Source organism: Neophocaena asiaeorientalis, unplaced genomic scaffold (genome assembly GCF_003031525.2).
Source record: "Neophocaena asiaeorientalis asiaeorientalis breed wild unplaced genomic scaffold, Neophocaena_asiaeorientalis_V1.1 scaffold397, whole genome shotgun sequence".
Lineage (NCBI taxonomy): Eukaryota > Metazoa > Chordata > Mammalia > Artiodactyla > Phocoenidae > Neophocaena > Neophocaena asiaeorientalis.
The window spans coordinates 3,825,412-3,845,311 of record NW_020173231.1 but is presented as its reverse complement, the minus strand read 5'-3'; the positions used below and the strand labels follow the sequence as shown (position 1 = coordinate 3,845,311).

The following is a 19,900-nucleotide window of genomic DNA, read 5'->3' as shown; positions in this document are numbered from 1 at the left end:
TGGTCTTCTAGAACACACCACAGATTCATGTTGTCCAACTGTGTCTGAATTCTGTGCTGTTTATCATTTTCCCTGTTTATCTCTGTTTGATGAGCCACCCTGTTCTTTCAGAACCTTCCTGCTCTTCAAGTGCTTCACACTCAACTTCCCCCCTCTCTGGGAGGCTGATGCCACTGACAGAAATTCTCACTTGTTGTTCTTTACCTCAAACGTTCTTCACACATTTCATCTGTTTTCTCACTTCCCTTTAGGGAGGTCTTCGGAGGAAGATGCTTCTTCCTTTTTCTTTTTCAGAGCTACCATCTTCACCTGTGTTCTTAATCCTGTTTCCCTCACTTTCTCTCACAGAAGTTATGGTCAGATCTGTGGCTTGTCTATGTTTGGCCTGTGAGCTAAGAATGGATTTTACATTTTTGAAAGATTATTTTAAAAAACAACAAAGAGGAATATGTGGTAGAGACTGTCTGTGGCCAGCAAAATTTAAAATATTTACTATCTGGCCCTTTACAGAAAAGTTTGCCAACCTCTGCTTTGGAATCCTGCCCCATCAATTTTCCTCCTCACCCTTTTGTGTGAATCATTCAACAAATAGGAATTGAGCCTCTACTATGTGCCAGACACTGTTCTGAGGTCTGGAGCCTACTTTTTATTAGGGACAGGAAAGTCATGATACAATAAGTGAATGTATGTCTGACAGTGATAAGTGCCACAAAGAGAAATAACGGAGGGAAGGGGGAGTGAGAGGAAAAGGCTGGGGGAGGGAGGAGGTCTCACTGATAAAAGAGCCATTGAAGCTAAGCAGACGAGAGTCACCTGGTAAGAGGTGACTGGAGGCCCTGGGCTTCACATGGCGATTGCTGTGAACGGGGATAAGCTTCCTGAGGTCAATGGCCTGAAGGCGGAGAGTGGTGGCATCGGCTCTCACCCCTGCTAGTGGAGGAGCAGAGGCAAGGCGTGGGTAGGTCCTATCAAAGTACTCCTCTCTCCAGTTTCTCCTGTTTCACTGCAACCTTTCAGCCCAAGATATTACAAATACCCTTGCTAATAATAATGACACCAAAGAAGAGGAGGCGGGGGACTTGTCCATTTTCTTTCCTGAACCTTACTTTCCCATCAAACAAATCTCTAATCTCTCTTCCTTCCTTGAAGCCAAGCTTAACTTTTAAAAAACTATTCAAAGTAACTTCATTTCCACATTATATATATCCCCAATTCCTTAAACTGGTTTCCACCCCTCTCACCCCAACTCCTGATGGCTGAATCCAGGCATCTCCCCTCTGTGTGTGTCCTGGCCTTCTAGCAACTGAATGTTCCTTCTCAAACTTGAGCCCACCAGGCACTGATGACGCTGTGCAGATCAGGCTCCCTGCCTCAGAAACTTCTGCTGCTCAGTTTTTGTTTTTGTTTTGTTGTCTTTTGGACTAGTTCTCTCTTCCGCACACTCCTTAAATATAGCTACTTTCCAAGACTCTGTCATACTTGTTTTCTCTCTCCTTCCACCAGTATTCTCATTATTAACCTGTAACTCAAACAGTAAAAACCCAGTTTCCTGCGCCTCCTTCTGGACTACCTAGCTCTGTAAACAACTCCTTCCCTCCCTAGGCTTCAGGGAAGAAAGCTTTGAGTCATCTTTGCTTTCTAGTCCTCCCTCAGCCCTTATACCTAAATGTGATTGTGTTCCTTTCCTGTCCCTTTAAGATGAAGAATGCTTAACTCTTCAGGATTCAGCCACAGTCTAAAATCAGCAGCTTCATTTTTCTTCCCTACCCCGCAAGCACAACTCTAACCCTGCCAAACTGATTGCCAACCCTTCAGCCTCTGGGGCTTAAGGACAAGGGCTGTAGGCCATGCTCTCCTACACCTCTAGCTGTGTCCCAGCCCCACCCCTGTGAGATTTTATTTTATTTATTTAAAAATAAATTTATTTATTTAATTTATTTATTTTTGGCTGCTTTGGTTCTTCATTGCTGCGCGTGGCTTTCTATAGTTGTGGCGATCAGGGGCTACTCTTTGTTGAGGTGTGCGGGCTTCTCATTGCAGTGGCTTCTCTTGTTGCAGAGCACGGGTTCTAGGCACGTGGGCTTCAGTAGTTGTGGCACGCGGGCTCGGTAGTTGTGGTTCACGGGCTCTAGAGCACAGGCTCAGTAGTTGTGGCACATGGGCTTAGTTGCTCCACAGCATGTGGGATCTTCCCGGGCCAGGGCTCGAACCCGTGTCCCCTGCATTGGCAGGTGGATTCTTAACCAGTGCGCCACCAAGGAGGCCCCCTTCGAGATTTTAAACAATACTCCTCCTAGAAAGATCTCCCTGACAGCCCCTGACTCTCTACCCGCAATCATTCATTAATCAGTACTCTCGTATCAGCTGATTTGCCCTGACTGGTTGAGGTACCTTTTCACCTCTGTGAGCCTAGACAGACCTGAGCAATTCTGGTTCCACTTTCTACCTGTGTACACTTAGGTTGCTTACTTAACCTGTTTCCTTATCCAGTACTGCTCTTAGACCAAGGCAGGGGGCCTTGAGTAAAGGCCCTGCTCTGGCCCTCCTCTGACTATCCCCCTCACCCAGAGTTCACGTCCTTCCTTTCAGACCACAACCCAGACACCCAAGACTCTGAAATTCCCAGCCCAAAGGCTCCTAGCCAGCTTCCAGGGTCTGCACAGCCTCTTAGGTGGAGCTACCTTCTTGATGGGTGCTATCCTCAGGATGGAGAGGTGGGCGAAGGATGGTTATTTGTGGAAGATGTGAACAGAGCTTGGACCTGCAGGCTAGTGGGTCCACATGCATGAAGTCTGTCCAGGTGTGGGGTAGAGTCATAGATAAGAAGCGGGTGAGGGATACCACAAGCTAGGGACTTCTGAGGAGTCTATGAATTCTGAATCTGAAACTGGCCTTCCAGACTGTTACAAAGGTATATTTTTCAAGACAAGAAAACAAAGTAGACTTTACTTATCAGTTTATTAGTCTGATTTATAATTTCTAAAAATCTAGACTTATAGTAGGTGGGCTTCCAATTGCACTCCTGCCCTGGACCCTGCAAAAATTAGGAACAGACTTTCCTTCAGCTGCAAAATGAGGACAATACCAATGAAGTTGTGAAAATTAAATAAGATGATGTATGTTACATGCCTAGCACAACACTTGATGCAAAGTCAGTACTTAACAAATGATGTTTTCATTCTCTTATCATACAATCATTTTTTGTTTTTCTCTCTTCCAGTGAAATAAATTACCTGAGTACAAAAACGATTCCTTATTTATCTCTATTCCCAGAGGCAAGCTTATTGCCCCGAATATAAAAGGTACTCATTAAATGTTTGTGGAATGAATATATGCAGTCCTAGAGAATCTACCTCTACCATTTTTCAACTGTTCGCTTCCTTCCTACTGCCAGGGCTGAGTTCAGGCTCTGATGAACTATTACCTATGGTCCTGCAAGAGCCTCCTGATTGGTATCCCTTTACCAACACTCTCTGCCCTCCAACAAACTTTCGTAATGGTTCAGGTTATCTTCTAAAAAGGTTGACGAGACCATGAAAAAGACCTCTACATCTATCGAGGATTTTCCTCTGACCATTCATCCATCCACCAAGTATTTGCTGAGTTCCTACTCACACAATTAATCAGTGTTTAAAAACCTACTCTGTAGCCTCTGGAGAGATTAAAACGAATATAACGTTTTCTCTATATTTGTGGAATTCACATTCTAGCCTTATAATATAGGCTAAGTGTCTAGAGAGTGAAATTCAAAACCTTGATCTGATCTTAACCATTCACGATGGCAACCTGAGATATATCTACCTGACTCTATACCTACTGTGGTACAGCCACACTAGATTATTCATCATTGTCAGAACTCATCATGCACTTTCATACTTTGGTAGCTTTGAACTTGGTAATTCTGTACCATGAATTGCTTTAATGTCTATCAAAACCTTGCTAAGGACAAGTAACGTCTCAGAGAAACATACCAAACCTCTTAATCATAATTAAATGCTCATCCTTCTGCATTCTCATGGCACTTTGTTCACATTTCCGTCACTATAATTTCACAGTTTAGTGTTATCGTTAGCTGTTTGACAGATTGCTCCAGAGGATGGGAAATATGTTTTATTCATCTCTGCATGCATTTTATGCTGCCACATAGTTGATAATGAATATAGTTTTGCTGAATGAATGAATGGGTAGATGGGTAAGTTAATGATGAATAGAGAAGGAGCAAGAAATTTATTGGTCTCTAGTCGGGAGATCAGGATTCCACTGTGGGCTTATCAGAAACCAGCTGGGTAACCTTAGCAAAGTCATCAAACCTCCTGAGCTTCAGTAATTGGCTGTCATTAAAAGGGACTAAGACTGTCTCTGAAATATCATCTAACTGTAGAGTTCTATGTTCAACAGTTATGTCTAGGGCAAATACAGAAAAATTTGTGAGACGTGAAGAAAACTGGACATATGAGAATCTTCCAAAGGTTAAGATTCTTTACCAACTTAAAAGTTTTTTGCTTTCTAAAAACAAAAAAGTTCAAAACCAGATTAGATACACACACTGAAAGTCAATATTCCTAATGACACTATAGCCACCAGCTCTAGTTCAATGGAATACTTAGGAGGGTCCAAAGACCATCTTTCTTCTTTAATTTCTCTCTCTGTTTCTATCTTTGGTTGAGTCCCTTTTTCTTCTTGTGAACACCCATCTTTTTTCTATCTTCCCTAATTGAGGCTTCATTTTATTTCCTTTATTGATTATAAACTTTCAACAAATAATTTTAAAAGTTCATCTTCGCCTAATCATGTTGACATGTGAAAGAAAAACTAAGAGAGAAAAATAAGTTCATAAATAGAAGGCATATTTTGATACCTTACAAAAATATAAGTATACATTACATCTTTCTAAATAGTAAATATCAAAACAGGTTGCTATTATACAAAACCCCTATATTCTTACGCAAAAACACTTTTTCCTTCCTCTATTAAGTACTGAAGAAACCTTTAAACAAGCATGTTAAAGTAGTCAGAAATGAAGACCTTACTATTATTATTTTCATCTTCTATAAATATTAATTAAAGATGTCCTAAGTATAGGAATACATTAATCAGGACAGAGCACTTTTCGTTAGGAAGGTTAGAGTGAATGAATTCGTGAACTGCCAAGAAGCAAAAGGGATGCATGTATTAAGATGACCCATGGTAGGGCTTCCCTGGCGGCACAGTGGTTGAGAGAGAGTCTGCCTGCCGATGCAGGGAACACGGGTTCATGCCCCGGTCCAGGAAGATCCCACATGCCGCGGAGCGGCTGGGCCCGTGAGCCATGGCCGCTGAGCCTGCGCATCTGGAGCCTGTGCTCCGCAACGGGAGAGGCCACAACAGTGAGAGTCCTGCGTACCGCAAAAAAAACCCAAAAACCATGACCCATGGTTAATCACACTTTCACCATATTTCCCCCAAGTCTTGAAATCTATAGCTGCTCTATAAGCAGCTAGGTTATAAGCTATTTGAGGCAAGGGCCACAATTCATACTGTGTATCGTCTTCAGCATCCAGCATGGTATTTTCTTCAAGTGAGATGTTCAATATATGTTGTTAGTGATGGAAATTCAAGCATTTATAAGTATAATCACAGCTTATAAATAAGATATTAAAGTATTAGATTCATTTATGAATAAGCAATTAACATATAGGACAGGAGGTTCTCAATAACTCAGTGTTGAAATTATAAATGGCCCACAAAGTCATACAGACATGCATTCGAGTCTTGTGTGCCTCCAGGAAAGTTACCAACACTCTCTGAGTCTCTATTTTCATTTTTGAAAATGGAGATAAATACTACTAACTTCACTGGGTTGTACTAAAGCACCAACGAGTTAATGTATTTAAAGCGTACTAGTACAGTATTCAGTACACAGCAGGTGCTCACTAACTATAGCTATTTTATGCTCTCAGAAGGGAGAGTACCACGTTTAAGTATCAGCTTAAACCTAAGGAAAAAAAAAATTTTGTCAGTATTAAATAAAGGTTCACTTCTGCTTAATCAAGATTAACCAGGGCTTAGGATTCCAGAAGAGGGTACATAGTTTGCTCTGTTGAAGAAGGACAATGTCAGATTCTGGCAAACAAACGTAGGAGGCATAAGAAGCAGTGAATTCATTAACACTCCAGGGCACATACCACCTAAAACATTTCTTTGATCTCAGAGGCTGTCATGTTCTTGACCAGTTTTTCAAAATCCTTTCCTTTCCCTCTCACCACTTCAGTCTTTCAAGGGCCAAGTTTTCATCCACCTGGCCTTCATCCAAGAGGCATTGGGATGCTTGGGACACCATCGTTAATCTGGCCTTAGAGTTCTACAAGCCTGCTATGAGTGATTATTTTAAGATCCTAGCCTACCTCTATCTAACTGAAGAAAGTCTAAAATATTAACTGCCTACTCCATTCAATAGAAATAACTTTATAAAGTAATGATTTAATGGGCCTTTGACATAGTCCAGAATGGTAAACATCATCAACAAAAATAAATCTTGAACTAGATGAGATATAAATAGTAAATATGACTCAGAAAACACCCCAAATATCAACAAGCTTTACACTTACTAAATATTTTCCCTTCATTTCCTCACTGTCTCTATTAATACTTAGCGTTTATAGTTGTACCATAACTCTCACATCTGATTCACTTTAACATCATTCCAGTTGAAAGCAAATCTTTACACTCTTTCATTTGGGATTACTTAGTACAATTTATTTAATTCAATGTTGAAATAATCATTTCCTCTGTTTATTCTCATTTCACATGTAGCCTACAGGTCAGTAAGCATAGGGATTAGGACAATGGTCAAATTGTTTTCTAGCTATTTCTGTTATCTTTCTGAATTGGAACTTCAGAATATGACTTTGTTAGTTTATTAAATTTAGTATTTAAAAGTTCCCAAAACATCAGAACATAACCATGTTTAAATATCAATCTAGAAATGATACTTTAAATAATTAGTTTTTCAATTTATGTCCAAAGTTACACATGACATGAATTTTGGATTATGCGATGTTTTTAATTTATTTAATTAATTTAGATAACAAAGTACACTGCTATTTATCAACCTGACACTTGCAGGCAGATTTAAAATGATATATTTTTGTTATTTCTTCCAAGAGCCTTTCCTAATCTTTGTTGTAAGGGGTTGTCCTGCACACTGTAGGACGTTTAGCAGCAACCCTGGCCTCTAACCAGGAGATACTGGTAGTATATCCCTCCCCTCTGACAACCAGAAGTGTCTTCAGACATTGCCAAATGTCCCTGGAGGGTAAGGGGGTGGAATTGCCCTTACTGGAGAACCACTGCTCTGGAGTCCTAACAGTCCTCTCCCTAATGTTCACTAGCAATTACTTATTTTGTCTTGTAGGAAACAAATGGTATTAGCAAATTATGATGTTTGTTTATTTAAGCCTCAGTCAGATCTATGTATATTTTTCCTATAAGTCTCACCTCCTTGCTTCTATTCTTGCTCCTCTATATCCTTCTACATTCATTCCCTCATTCCTTAGCTCACTCATTCAATAATGTTTCCTGAGCAGTGACTTTATGCCATGCATGATTCTAGATGCTAGATAATATTGGTCATCAAACTATTAAGGTCCTTGTTCTCTTGGAGCTTATGCTTTTATTCTACATAGTAGTCAGGATGATCTTTTAAAAATATTCATCAGGAACTGGAGGAGAGATGTCACTGAGAAGAGTGAAATAGTCTAAAACACCATCCCTCCGCTATAGCAATGGTTAAACTGGCTAGAACTGTTAGAATCAACTTTTTTGAATTCTGGAATCTAATAAAAAACTTACAACAACCAAGGAAATACTTAATAAAGAAAGATGCTATGGAATTTTGGAAAGAGAAGATTGTGGTATTTTAATTTACCCACCTACTACCCCCCACTCTCTAGTTTGGTGGCTATAAAGACAACTGTCCACATTCCTGGTGCAGCTTTCTCATGCCAGAGGGGCAATATAGATCTTGAATCAAAAAATTGTGGTTGTGTGTTTTGACCTGTCTAGTAGCTACCTGAGGGATTGGGCTGAAGTGGCCAGCCAGGTGATATTTATCAGATTTATTTATTTATTTTTTAATAAAAGCAAATGTATTAGCCTTAGCCACCTGGGGCAGCAAGGGATAACAGATGGGGCAAGGACTAGGCAGACTGAAAAGCCTCGGAAGGAAGAGATTGGAGAGGCATAAATATGGAGGGATAAAGGCTTTGAAAAGCTCCTCTGTAATGAGGGGAATCTAGAAAAGACCTGAGAAGAACTTCAGCTTTCATTTCTGCCTGACTTCTGGGCTGTGTGCAAGCAGGAAGTGAAAGCTAAGGCAGAGCCGTAAATGGCCTGGCTACGCCTTGAAGGAGTACTCCCTACACAGAGTATATCAGTGAAGACTGATTTTGGTTTCAGACATTTAAGGAAATCTCTGTCAGATCACTAACTGATCACTAAGCTAATGGAACAGAGACTTCAGGGGGCACTCAATACAAAAAAAGATAATTTGTACAAAAACAGTTTAGAAAAGTCACTAAAAAACTACAACCCACAACAAGCAACAGCAAGTTCTGGGGAGGGGAGAAAATCTGATTTTTCAGAGTTACCACAATGTAATGCTCAAAATATCCAGTTATCAACAGCAAAAAAATTACTATGCATGCAAAGAAATAAGTATAGTCTATTCACAGCAAAACAAGACATTAATAGAAACTGCCTCTAAGGGAGCCCAGACATTGGACTTACTAGACAAAACTGTAGAACAATTGTCCCCCTAACTGGCCTGGCCCCTGTCTACCTCTCACCTCACCTTGTACCAGTTTATGTTTTGCTCACTCTCATGAGTCACACTGGCCATCCTGCTGTTCTTTAGTTCATCAAGTATGTTCCTCTTAGGACTTTAAACATGTTGCATTCCCTTTGGAGTGCTCTTCTCCTCCTCCTTTGCACAGCTCACTCTGCACATTCTGGGCTCTGTTCACATTCTACCTCCTCAGAGGCATCTTTTCTGACTTCCTTATCTACAATAGCTGTGCCCTTCCCCCACCTCCCTACTTACTATCAATTTCTGTTCCCTTTAATTGTTCACGTCACTCTCTGAAATTATTTTCAGAGTTATTTATTTACGGTAGCTACTTATGTACTTGTTTATTGTATGTCTCCCTCACTAGAATGTAAGCTCCTTGGCAGCAGGTACTTTATCTGTGTCCTTTAATAAGTATTTATTAAATGAATAAATAAAGTTATACATGTTGAACAAAGAGTAAAAACAAGAAAAGCTTAAAAATTTCTTGTGAGAAGTCTCCTTCAGCTCAGAAATTTTTGCTCACCAGTTGTTTAATAAATCTACTAGAGAAAGTCTTTCCACTGACAAGGCTTCAAATAAGGTGACAGGGTAATGTCCGATCCCATGATGGCCTGTTATTTCCATCCTAGGAAAGGAGATCACAGATGGGGAAGTGAGTGAGCAAACCTCTGTCCCCGTTTAAGCAGCTGCCGGGTCAGGGGTGGACAGTGTGTCAGTGAGCTGCAGGCAAAGCTCTCTGGGTGAGCCCCTGTGACCATGAAAGCCAGGCCACTTTTGGTGGCAGTGGGAGAGGTGTCCTTGAGATTTCAAAGTAATCACATCTTTGGCAGAGGTTGAAAAACAGGGCGGGTAATATACAAATGTTGGGTGGTATTGCCTTGAGTAAAGAGCAAAGGGACAGTGGGCTGAATGCTCTTTGTCTCTTCTTGTTCTGCAGTTTCAGAATCAATCCCCAGAGAAGAATCTCCTCTGATTCTGGTAAGGTTCTAAAACAACCTGAGACAAGAAATGATACTTAAGTATTAAGATTATGAACAGCTTATGAACAGCTTTTCATTTACCCACCTACTACCCCCCACTCTCTACTTTGGTGGCTATAAAGACAACTGCCCACATTCCTGGTGCAGCTTTCTCATGCCAGGGGGGAAAATATAGATCTTGAATCAAAAAAGGTGGGTAAATTAAAATACCACAATCTTCTCTTTCCAAAATTCAGTAGTATTTTTCTTTCATAAGCTTATAATAAATGGGTTTATCCCATTAAACATTAAATTATTTTTTTTCTGGATGAAATTGTTTCTAGAACCTGTTATATACATCAAAATTTTCAATATATTAACCGCTTAATTTTCTTCTAAAAGATACTACAATGAACTCAGTAACATTTTTCTGAGGTAGTAGGGCATGGTGATTAAGAATACTGCTTCTTGGGACTTCCCTGGTGGTCCAGTGGTAAAGAATCTGCCTTACAATGCAGGGGACTCAGGTTCGAATCCTGGTCAGGAACTAAGATCCCACATGCCTCGAGGCAACTAAGCCCCCACGCCACAACTACTGAGCTCGTGCGCCTCAACTAGAGCCTGCGTGCCGCAAACTACACAGCCCACATGCTCTGGAGCCTGCGTGCCACAACTAGAGAAGAGAAAAACCCGCACGCCACAACTACAGAGAAGCCCGCGCACTGCAACAAAGAGCCTGTGCGCCGCAATGAAAGATCCTGCATGCCTTAATGAAGATCCCGCGTGCTCCAGCTAAGACCCGACGCAGCCTAAAATAAATGATAAACATATTTTTTTCTTAAAAAAGAACGTTTTTTTAAAAAAAAGTCTGACTTCTTTTCTGAAGTCAAAGAACTTGGGTTCAAAGCCTGGCTTTGCCACCCACCAGCTGGGCAAGTTAACACTCTGTGCCTCAGCTTCTTTATCTATAAATAGGGATAATACTAGTAGCTGCCTCAGAAGGTTCTTGTAAGGATTAAATGAATTAATACATGGGATGTACTTAGCACACTGCTTAGTATATAGTTCTGCATGGACAAATGTTAGCTGCTACTGCTGTGACTACTATTACTATTATTGTTATAGCAATATTTTTTTTCTTGGTGCCTTAGCTCATTATAAAAGTCTTAAATTACTATAATATGTTACAACGCAATGATACTTATTTAAAGGGTGGAGGGTTATTGGCTTTTACATGAAATGGTCCCAGACCTATTTGCAGGAGTGCTTTTATATGCTGTTTTATAGCTTTTCTATTTTCCTTTGTGAGGTCTCTGATTTTCACTTCTACTGTTGTTAATCATTTTTCCTATGTATATCAGTTTCTTTCTGTACTTCTTTTGTTACAGGGGTCATAAAAACCAGCAAACCAAGTTTGTTAGGCATGTGTGTTAAGTAAAAGCGAATATATTCTAAACTAAGTTGGAAAAGCTCTCCTATATAAGAAGAGAGAAAAGAAACTTGACCCCACGGACATTTCATTTGGCCTTTCAGAGGTATTTATTTTTTCTTACTTTCTGATTCTTATAGAAATATAAAAAGTTATATGAAAATTAAGTTTCTGGGGAGACAGATGTAACAAAGTTTACACATAAATATTAAGATTAAAAAGCCTCTAATTTAGTTCAAATAAATACTCATTAAGTTCCTACTATATAGCTAGATACTGGAGGAGCAAAAATGAATGATATGGTCCTAAACCTCAAGAGGCTTGCAATCTAGAGTGGGAGGTAAAGCATAAACAATTAATGCCAAGATAATATAGTAAGAGATACCAAAGATATTCACACTGGGTACTATGGGAGCCTAGAGAAAGGGCCCTTAACCTCACCTGGGGTTCCAAGGAAAGTCTCCTGGAGAGGATCATGCCTGAGCCGAACCAGAGGGCAGCCAGGTGAAGAAATGTTGAATGTGCTATTACAAGCATAGGAACAGAAGTCATGAGGTAGGAAAGCAGCATAGTGCTTTTCTGAGAGTATGTAGCTGTGTTTGTGTGAAGAATTAATAATTTGATATTGTTGCAATTAAAAAAAAAGTGAAATGGGAAACGGTGAGAAATGAAGCTAGGAGTTGGACTGAATAGGGGCCAGAGTCAAAAGAGGCTGTCTTATGCCATGCTGAGAGGCTTGGACATTGCCTATAAAGAAATGGGGAGCCATTAATAAAAAACTTTAAGGAGAAAAATGGCAATTTTCAGATTTTCCTTTTAGCTGTATAACTGAGACAGCATTGTAAAAGACAGAGAAAGGCTAGAAAAGACTGGAGGAAGGGAGACAAGTTAGGTGTCAGTTGCAATGAATAAACTAGAGATAGTAAAGCCTGAATGAGGGCAAGGTAGTAGTTATGGTGAGGTAGAGAGGGTTCCAGATGTAGTTTGAAGATAAGATTGGATGATCCTGGTGATTTATTAGATGAAGGGGGTCCAAGATTGAAAGGAATCAAGGATGACGACCAGATTTTAGGCCTTGAATTACTGGTTAAATGAGAGTACAATTAACGGGAGAGAGAAAGAGGACAGTGTTTGGTTTATCTTGTTGCTGTCGTTTTGTTTTTTAAATTTAAGTTTGCCTTTGTTGTTTTTCTTTTTTAAATAGTGGGCATATGAAGAGTAATTAGTTCAGGTTAAATTTGAGTTGAATAATGTAGAAGTCAGAATTGAAGTTATCATTTTTAGAGTAATTAACAAATAGAAGCAAGAGAGCAGATAATAAGTCCTAGGAAAATGTGTGAAAAGAAGAGAAGCAGAAAAAGAAAAAGAGCAGCAGAACAAGAGTGGGGTGGGACATTGGAATGCCAGTGCTTAAAGAGGGACAGAGGAGGCTAGCCTGTGAAGGAACCTGGGACAGCACACTGAGAGGTACAAGGAGAGGACAGTGCCATGAAAGCCAAGGATGAGTTTCAGATGGGCTGGTCAGTAAAGAAGCTAAACGCAACTTGTATCAGCTGCATTTTGTGAGCGCTCACTACACATCCGGTGCGTGTCATACAGTGTTATCTCCTTTAATCTGTCACCCATGTGCTATAGATGACAAATCTGAAGTCCAGCGAAGATGTATAACTTACCCAAGGTCATAGGGTGAGTTGGCAGAACTAGGATCTGAACCCAGGTCTGCAGGATTACAAAGCCCATGTTCTTAACTCTGCTGGAGTAAAAGAACTTCTTCAGGATGCAACATTATAGTATCATAATAAGGACTGCTATATATTGCTTTTCCAAGGAGCATATCTTAAAACTATCTGATAATCTCAAAGAAATGATATTCAAGGAGGTCACTATACATTTGATCACTTTAATCAAAACATACTTTTTTCAGTGACGTATTTCTTGAAATATTTTTATTTCATAAATATTACACTTGTCAAATCATGAGAACAATAAAGTACAACACAAGACAACCCACTCATTAGGGCACTGCTCCAATAAAGCCAAAAGGAAGGTCCTAGACGGACGAGTTAATGTCCTTCAGAGGAAAGCTAAGCACCCTGGACTTAGACACCTGAGTCTTCTTAGCTTTCTCACAAATGCTACTACTGGTCTCAAGGAAAATCAGAAAGAATATGCACAGTTCAGCAAAAAACTACCACAAACGTGAAATTAATTAGAATAGTTATTCTATAGAAGGTTTATTTTAGATGATAAATTATCCATTTAAAGATAGAGAATAAGAAGTCACAGTGCTATTATAAAAGTTGTAATTTTCCTATTTCCCACTAGAGGGAGCAATAGCATTGCTCTTACCATTTGGTGGATAAAACACGGCATACTCTTCTAGTCCTAGTTTTCCTGTAAGAGAAAACCATGGAGAGTTCCAATATGATTAGATAAAATAGAAAAAACTTTAAAAATTAATTTTGTGAATATACTAAAAATTAATGGAATTTAAAAACTACTATAGTACAATCTCCTTTCATTTCATTTTATGATATGGAATTAATTTGAAAATATGCCAGCCAATCTTTTGGTATTAGCAAATCCTTTCATCAATTAAAGTCAATAATATAAACTTAAGCACTACAAGGTAAGTGATACAAAATAATTAAAAGAACAAACGTTTTCAAGCTCCTTAAGCACTTAAGAAGAGCAGCATCTATTTGTAAGCCTAGAATTGTTGTGTTAATTATAAGTAATTCTAGTCTAGTCATTAAAGTAAGTCCTAAGCTTTGCAACACCTCATTAGTTTACATTTTTATGGAATAAGCTAAAAAGTTAAAATTAAATGTCTTTCACTGTATGGTGGTAATATTTTCTGAATTCCTAAACAACTGATATGGTCTGAGAATGAGGCTAAATATTTGAAATCAGGAATATCTCAGAAAATTAAAGTATATTCACCATAATTAAATGTTTAAGTGAGTTTTAAAAAGTTTTTCCTCAAAACTTTCAAAGGTCTGAGTTTTTTCCCACCTTCTACTGAGGTGGGAAAAAGTAGGTAGCTCTTATCTTGACAGTTTTTCTAACACTGTTGAGTCTACCGAAAAGTCACGTGCGTTTTTGCACTTGGCTTTAAGGTAAGATTTTTAATTAAACCTGTTTTTTTGGTTGGGAATGGCGGGAGAGAGGAAATGAAGAACTGCATGAGCAGTTTAGGTTAGGGTGGAGACAACAAGGATTGATCTTGTGAGTAAGAAGAGAATGAAATGATAGATGGGTAGGTAGGTAGATGGATGGATGATAGAGAATACCTGCTGGGTACCCAATACTGGGCTAGGTGCCGAGGGGCAAACAGAGTAGATGAGATATGGTGTCTGAACCATGTGGCTTATAATCCAGACTAAAACAGGAAACATTAAGATATGTTTGGTAAGTTTTCTGGCACAGGCTTTAAGTGCTTTAGAGGTTTCGAGGAGAGGGAAATTGACGATGGGTTGGTGGACTTGGAGACAATGGAAAATGTATATTGGTCTCTGCCCCTGGTTGCTGGCACAGAGCTCCTGAAACCCTTGTACTTTCCTAAGTGATAAGAGCATTGGGAGCATCCTTCATTCTATTGGGGTGACTCTGAGTGGGCTTCTGAACGGGCGCTGGTCACCAGAAAGACCAAGCCTTGATTAGAAGCCCCACCCCCTCATACTCCAGAGGGACTGGAAATGGAGTTTAATAATTGATCATGCCTCTGTGAGGAAGACTCCATAAAACCCCAGAAGTAGGGGGTTTGAAGAGCTTCTAGGTGGCCAAACACATCAACACTGGGAAGAAGACGCACTCCAACTCCATGGGGACAGAAGCTTCTATGCTTGTGACCCTCCCAGGCGTAGCCCTATGTATCTCTTCATCTGGCTGTTCATTTGTATTCTTTATCATATCCTTTAACCAACTGGTAAATGTAAGTATGTGTTTCCCTGAGTTCTGTGGGCCTCTCTAGTAAATCAGTCAAACCCAAGGAGAGGGTTGTTGGAACTTCCAGTCTAAAGCCAGTTGGTCAGAAGCACAGGTAATAACCTAAGCTTGTGACTAGTGTCTGAAGTGTGTGTGTGTGTGTGTGTGTATGTATGTGAGGACTGAGTCCTTAACCTGTGGGAACTGACACCATCTCTAGGTAGACAGTGTTAGAATTGAGTTAAACTGCAGGACACCCAGGTGGTGTCAAGACTAGCTTGTTATTGTGGGGAAAACTCCCCACATATGTGCGACCAAAAGTGTCAGAAGTGAAGTGAAGTGTGAGTAGTAAATTAAAAACACAGGAGCAAAACACAGTAGGAAAGAATTGGGTTTTTCCCTACATAGAAGGAAATAATCTGAGTTTTTCTGATACTGTGAGATATAGGCTAGTTCTTCAAGAACCTATGATTTTGGGGGTGCAGGAATGGGAATCTTTCCATGTTTAGGGAATATATAGAGGCTTAGAATGAAAGTGGGGTAATGTGGAATAAACAGAGAATCACAGTTAGCTAGGTTAAGACAGGATCAACTGATGGAGGGCTGAATTAAAATTTGGCTGAATTTAGAGGCAAGTCCATTAGATAAGTTCTATAATCAGTTTTTCAGCAGATGATGTGAAAGAAACAAACAAGTAAACCAAATGCTTCTATCAATTCAGTATAGAAGCAATGTAACCAAGAGAGCCCCCAAGTGGGGGGAGCCTGATCCCAGCACTGGCAATGTGGGCCTGTCTTAGGGCAGGGGTTGTAGTAAGCAGGCAGACAGTTGGACTTAGGAGATACAGGACAAACAGCATCTTTCTTTATGGGAATAGCAGAATGACCATACACAATAGGCTTATAAGCTTCCAGTGCTGGGTGTTCACTACTTAATAAAAAGGAGAAATCGGGGAAAGGCTTCCAGCTGAAATTAGTTCAATTGCCAGGTGACAGCAGGATACTGAAATAGCATTATCTTGTAGGCAGCTGGTGATAAAGAGAAGAAAGCAATAAAATAGAATTAAGAAAGCTAATAGCATATAAATTATATCAAACTTTAAGTGTCGTGTAACATTTTGAGAGAAGGAATAAAGAAAGCAAAAAAAAGAAAAAGCAAATTCAACTGATAAACTCATAGTTAGAAGGGTAAGTAAAAGTCAACAGATATGGCAAAAACAGCAACAGAGGAGAGAGCAAACAGGGAAAATAAAGAAGTAATTTTAAATTGCTGTTTTTGGGAACCACTTTCCTGTGATCTGCGATCAGTGGCTTGGGCACTGATCTAAGTGGGAGTGAAAGATAGTTACAATAACCTGAGAGACATCTTATTCAATAATTTACAGTAAAAATTTTGACAACCAATATATGCTATAAAGTAAACAGTCTTGGCATGATTATGTACGTGTTAAAGAATACTTCCTTTATATGCTAAAATTTTACCTCTTATGTATGATTTCGGTGGTGAAGCACTGTTGTATGCAAAGTGACCCAACACAGAGGTATCTCGGGAGAAACAAAGTAATACCTGGGTACAACATTGGAAAAAACAAACAATTAAGCACTGTTTTTTTCCCTTTATTTTGTATTGAAATATGGTTGCATTACAATGTTGTGTTAACTTGTGTACTTTTTATTTTTTTTAACATCTTTATTGGAATATAACTGCTTTACAATGGTGTGTTAGCTTCTGCTGTATAACAAAGTGAATCAGCTATACGTATACATATATCCCCATATCCCTTCCCTCTTGCGTCTCCCTCCCACCCTTCCTATCCCACCCCTCTAGACGGTTACAAAGCACAGAGCTGATCTCCCAGTGCTACGCGGCTGCTTCCCACTAGCTATCTATTTTACGTTTGGTAGTGTATATATGTCAGTGCCACTCTCTCACTTCGTTCCAGCTTACCCTTCCGCCTCCCCGTGTCCTCAAGTCCATTCTCTACATCTGCGTCTTTATTCCTGTCCTGCCCCTAGGTTCTTCAGAACCATTTTTTTTTGATTCCATATATATGTAAGCACTGTTTTATAACAGGTAATTCATTGCTACTTCTGCTTGAGAGGCACTGAGGTAGAAACTTTTAAGTTCAGTACTGTGCCTCTCAATGGGAAGAGTGCCCTCTATTGGTACACCTATGGTAAGTGTTACAGTAGAGACCAAGTGTGATGGGCAAAGTTCATCCAAAGACTTCTCACTGTTAGTATTTACTGTTTGTAGATTTTTTGATGATGGCCATTCTGACTGGTGTGAGGTGATACCTCACTGTAGTTTTGATTTGCATTTCTCTAATGATTAGTGATGTTGACCAGTTGATTCTTTTAGTGTATTTTTAATCTGCAAAAAACAACCAACTTGAAGAAATTTAATAAGATAAGATGTGTAGAGCGGGGACCCTAGGTAACTACGATGGCACAGAGAAGTTTGAAAAGTGCAGGAAACTGGAACTAGCCTCATTGCTGGGATGCAGCAGCTGGCAGTGGGCATGTCAGGGTGGGAGGGAAGGCAACTCATGGTATCTAAAAGGGATTAGCAGCAGTAGAACAAGTGGCAGCCCAGCACAGGTTAGAAGCTGGTTGTTCTGACCAGCAGGTAGATATGGCAACTCTACCTGGAAAGGAAAATAGGTAGGGCAGAAAGTCAAAATCAAAGATGTCCAGTAGGAGGAAATGGATTGTTGATACCAGCCTGGAGGCAGGGGACCAATCCCCAGGAAGGTGATTAGTGAGTGACAGGAAATCTAGGTCCTGGTATTAGAAGTCCTGGGATTCAAAAGATGTTACTGAGAAAAGGATTCGGGAATAACAGAAAAAGGCAGAAGCCCAGTTAACAGAACTGGGGAACAAAATCAGGGCTCGACTAGCAGCAGGAGTGAATGGAGAGGGGAACCATGAGTTCAAGACACAAGAAAGGGGCCCAGCTCTAGAAACAGGATAGATATGGAGACTGGGCATCAGTCAGGTGCAGTCGTGAGATACATACCAACCATTGCTGCTGATTTATTTTTATATATTAAAAGACTATGCAAGCAATACATGTTTATGATAAAAATAAGAAAAAAAATTAGAAATAGAGATAATTTAAAAATGGAGAAAGAAGACCCACAATCTCACCAGTGTTAATATTTTGATGTATATCCTTCCAGGCTGTTCTTATACATACATACATAAATTTTTCCAACAAAATAGGATTATGCATACTGTTCTATACTCTACTTTCTCTCAGTATTATAAAATAAGGGATTTCCCTGGTGGTGCAGTGGTTAAGAATCCACCTGCCAATGCAGGGGACACGGGTTCAATCCCTGGTCTGGGAAGATCCCACATGCCGCGGAGCAACTAATCCCATGTGCCACAACTACTGAGCCTGTGCTCTAGAGCCCACGAGCCACAACTACTGAGCCCACGTGCCACAAGTACTGAAGGCCGCATGCCTTGTGCTCCATAACAAGAGAAGCCACCACAAAGAGAAGCCTGCACACCGCAACGAAGAGTAGCCCCTGCTCACCGCAACTAGAGAACGCCCATGTGCAGCAATGAAGACCTAACACAGCCAAAATTTTAAAAATAAATAAAGTAAATAAATCTGTAAAATAATTATAAAATAAGTATTTTCTACCCACATTTTTTAATGCTGCAGAATAATCCACTATACAGACGAACAATAGTTTATTTATTTTTTGCGGTACGTGGGCCTCTCACTGTTGTGGCCTCTCCCGTTGAGGAGCACAGGCTCCGGACGCGCAGGCTCAGCGGCCATGGCTCACGGGCCCAGCCGCTCCGTGGCATGTGGGATCTTCCCGGACCGGGGCACGAACCCGTGTCCCCTGCATCGGCAGGCGGACTCTCAACCACTGCGCCACCAGGGAAGCCCTGATGTGTATTTTAATTAGGAACCTAAAAGTGGTCAGGAAATGAGCCTGGGATAATAAGATTTTGGAACAGGTCACCGGGACCAGATAAATAAGCCTGGGGTTGAAGGGAGAGGTCCAGGAAGCCCCAAAAGACAAATATAAATTAAAGATAAATATAAATTTGGAAGTTGTCAGTGTACAGATGGTACTTAAAGTCAGGAGAATATATGAGATCACCAATGGCAAAGATGGGGGAAAAAAAGAGGTCCAAGGACTTATCCTTGGCGTTACTCCAGGGTATGACAGGGAGATGAAGAGAAAGCAACAAAGGTGAATGAGAATGCCAGCCAGTAAGATAGAAGGGAACCAGAAAGCATGATATCCTAGAAGCCAAGTGAAGAAAGAGAATCAAAGAGAAGACATGATTGAGTGACCAAACAGATAAAGTAAGGTGAAAACTGGGAAATGACCAGCAATATGAAATCACTCGTGATCTTCAGTAGGACAGTTGGGCAAAAAAAGACTGATTAAGGAAGGTTCAAGAGAGAATAGGAGGATAGGACTTAGAAACAATATCTGCAGATTTTTTTAAAAGAAGTTTTGCCAAATAAGGGAACAGGGGAATGGGGCAGTAGCTGGAAGGGATAAGGGATCAAGAAAGATTTTTGTTTCACTTTATTTTGCTTTGTTTTTCAGAATGCGAGAAGTAACCATGCAGTTGTATACTAAGAGGAGTGATCCAATAGAAATGGGAAAATTGATGATGGAAAAACTAACAATTGCACTGCCTTTGAGCACCGAGGGAAGATGAGTTTCAGTGTCCAAATGCTGGGACTGGCTTTGTTATAAATAAAAGCATGGGCAGTTTA

General features: G+C 40.1%; 1 protein-coding gene across 1 annotated transcript in view; it reads right to left on the bottom strand.

Moving 5' to 3' along the window:
* Window positions 1-19,900, bottom strand: part of TBC1D19 (TBC1 domain family member 19) — a 152,272-nt gene that overhangs the window by 21,940 nt on the left and 110,432 nt on the right. The window contains exons 14-15 of the mRNA XM_024745549.1: window positions 16,624-16,708; window positions 13,565-13,609 (exon numbers count right to left, since the gene is read on the bottom strand). Coding sequence (XP_024601317.1) covers window positions 13,565-13,609; window positions 16,624-16,708 — 130 coding nt within the window. The remainder of the gene's footprint in view (window positions 1-13,564; window positions 13,610-16,623; window positions 16,709-19,900) is intronic.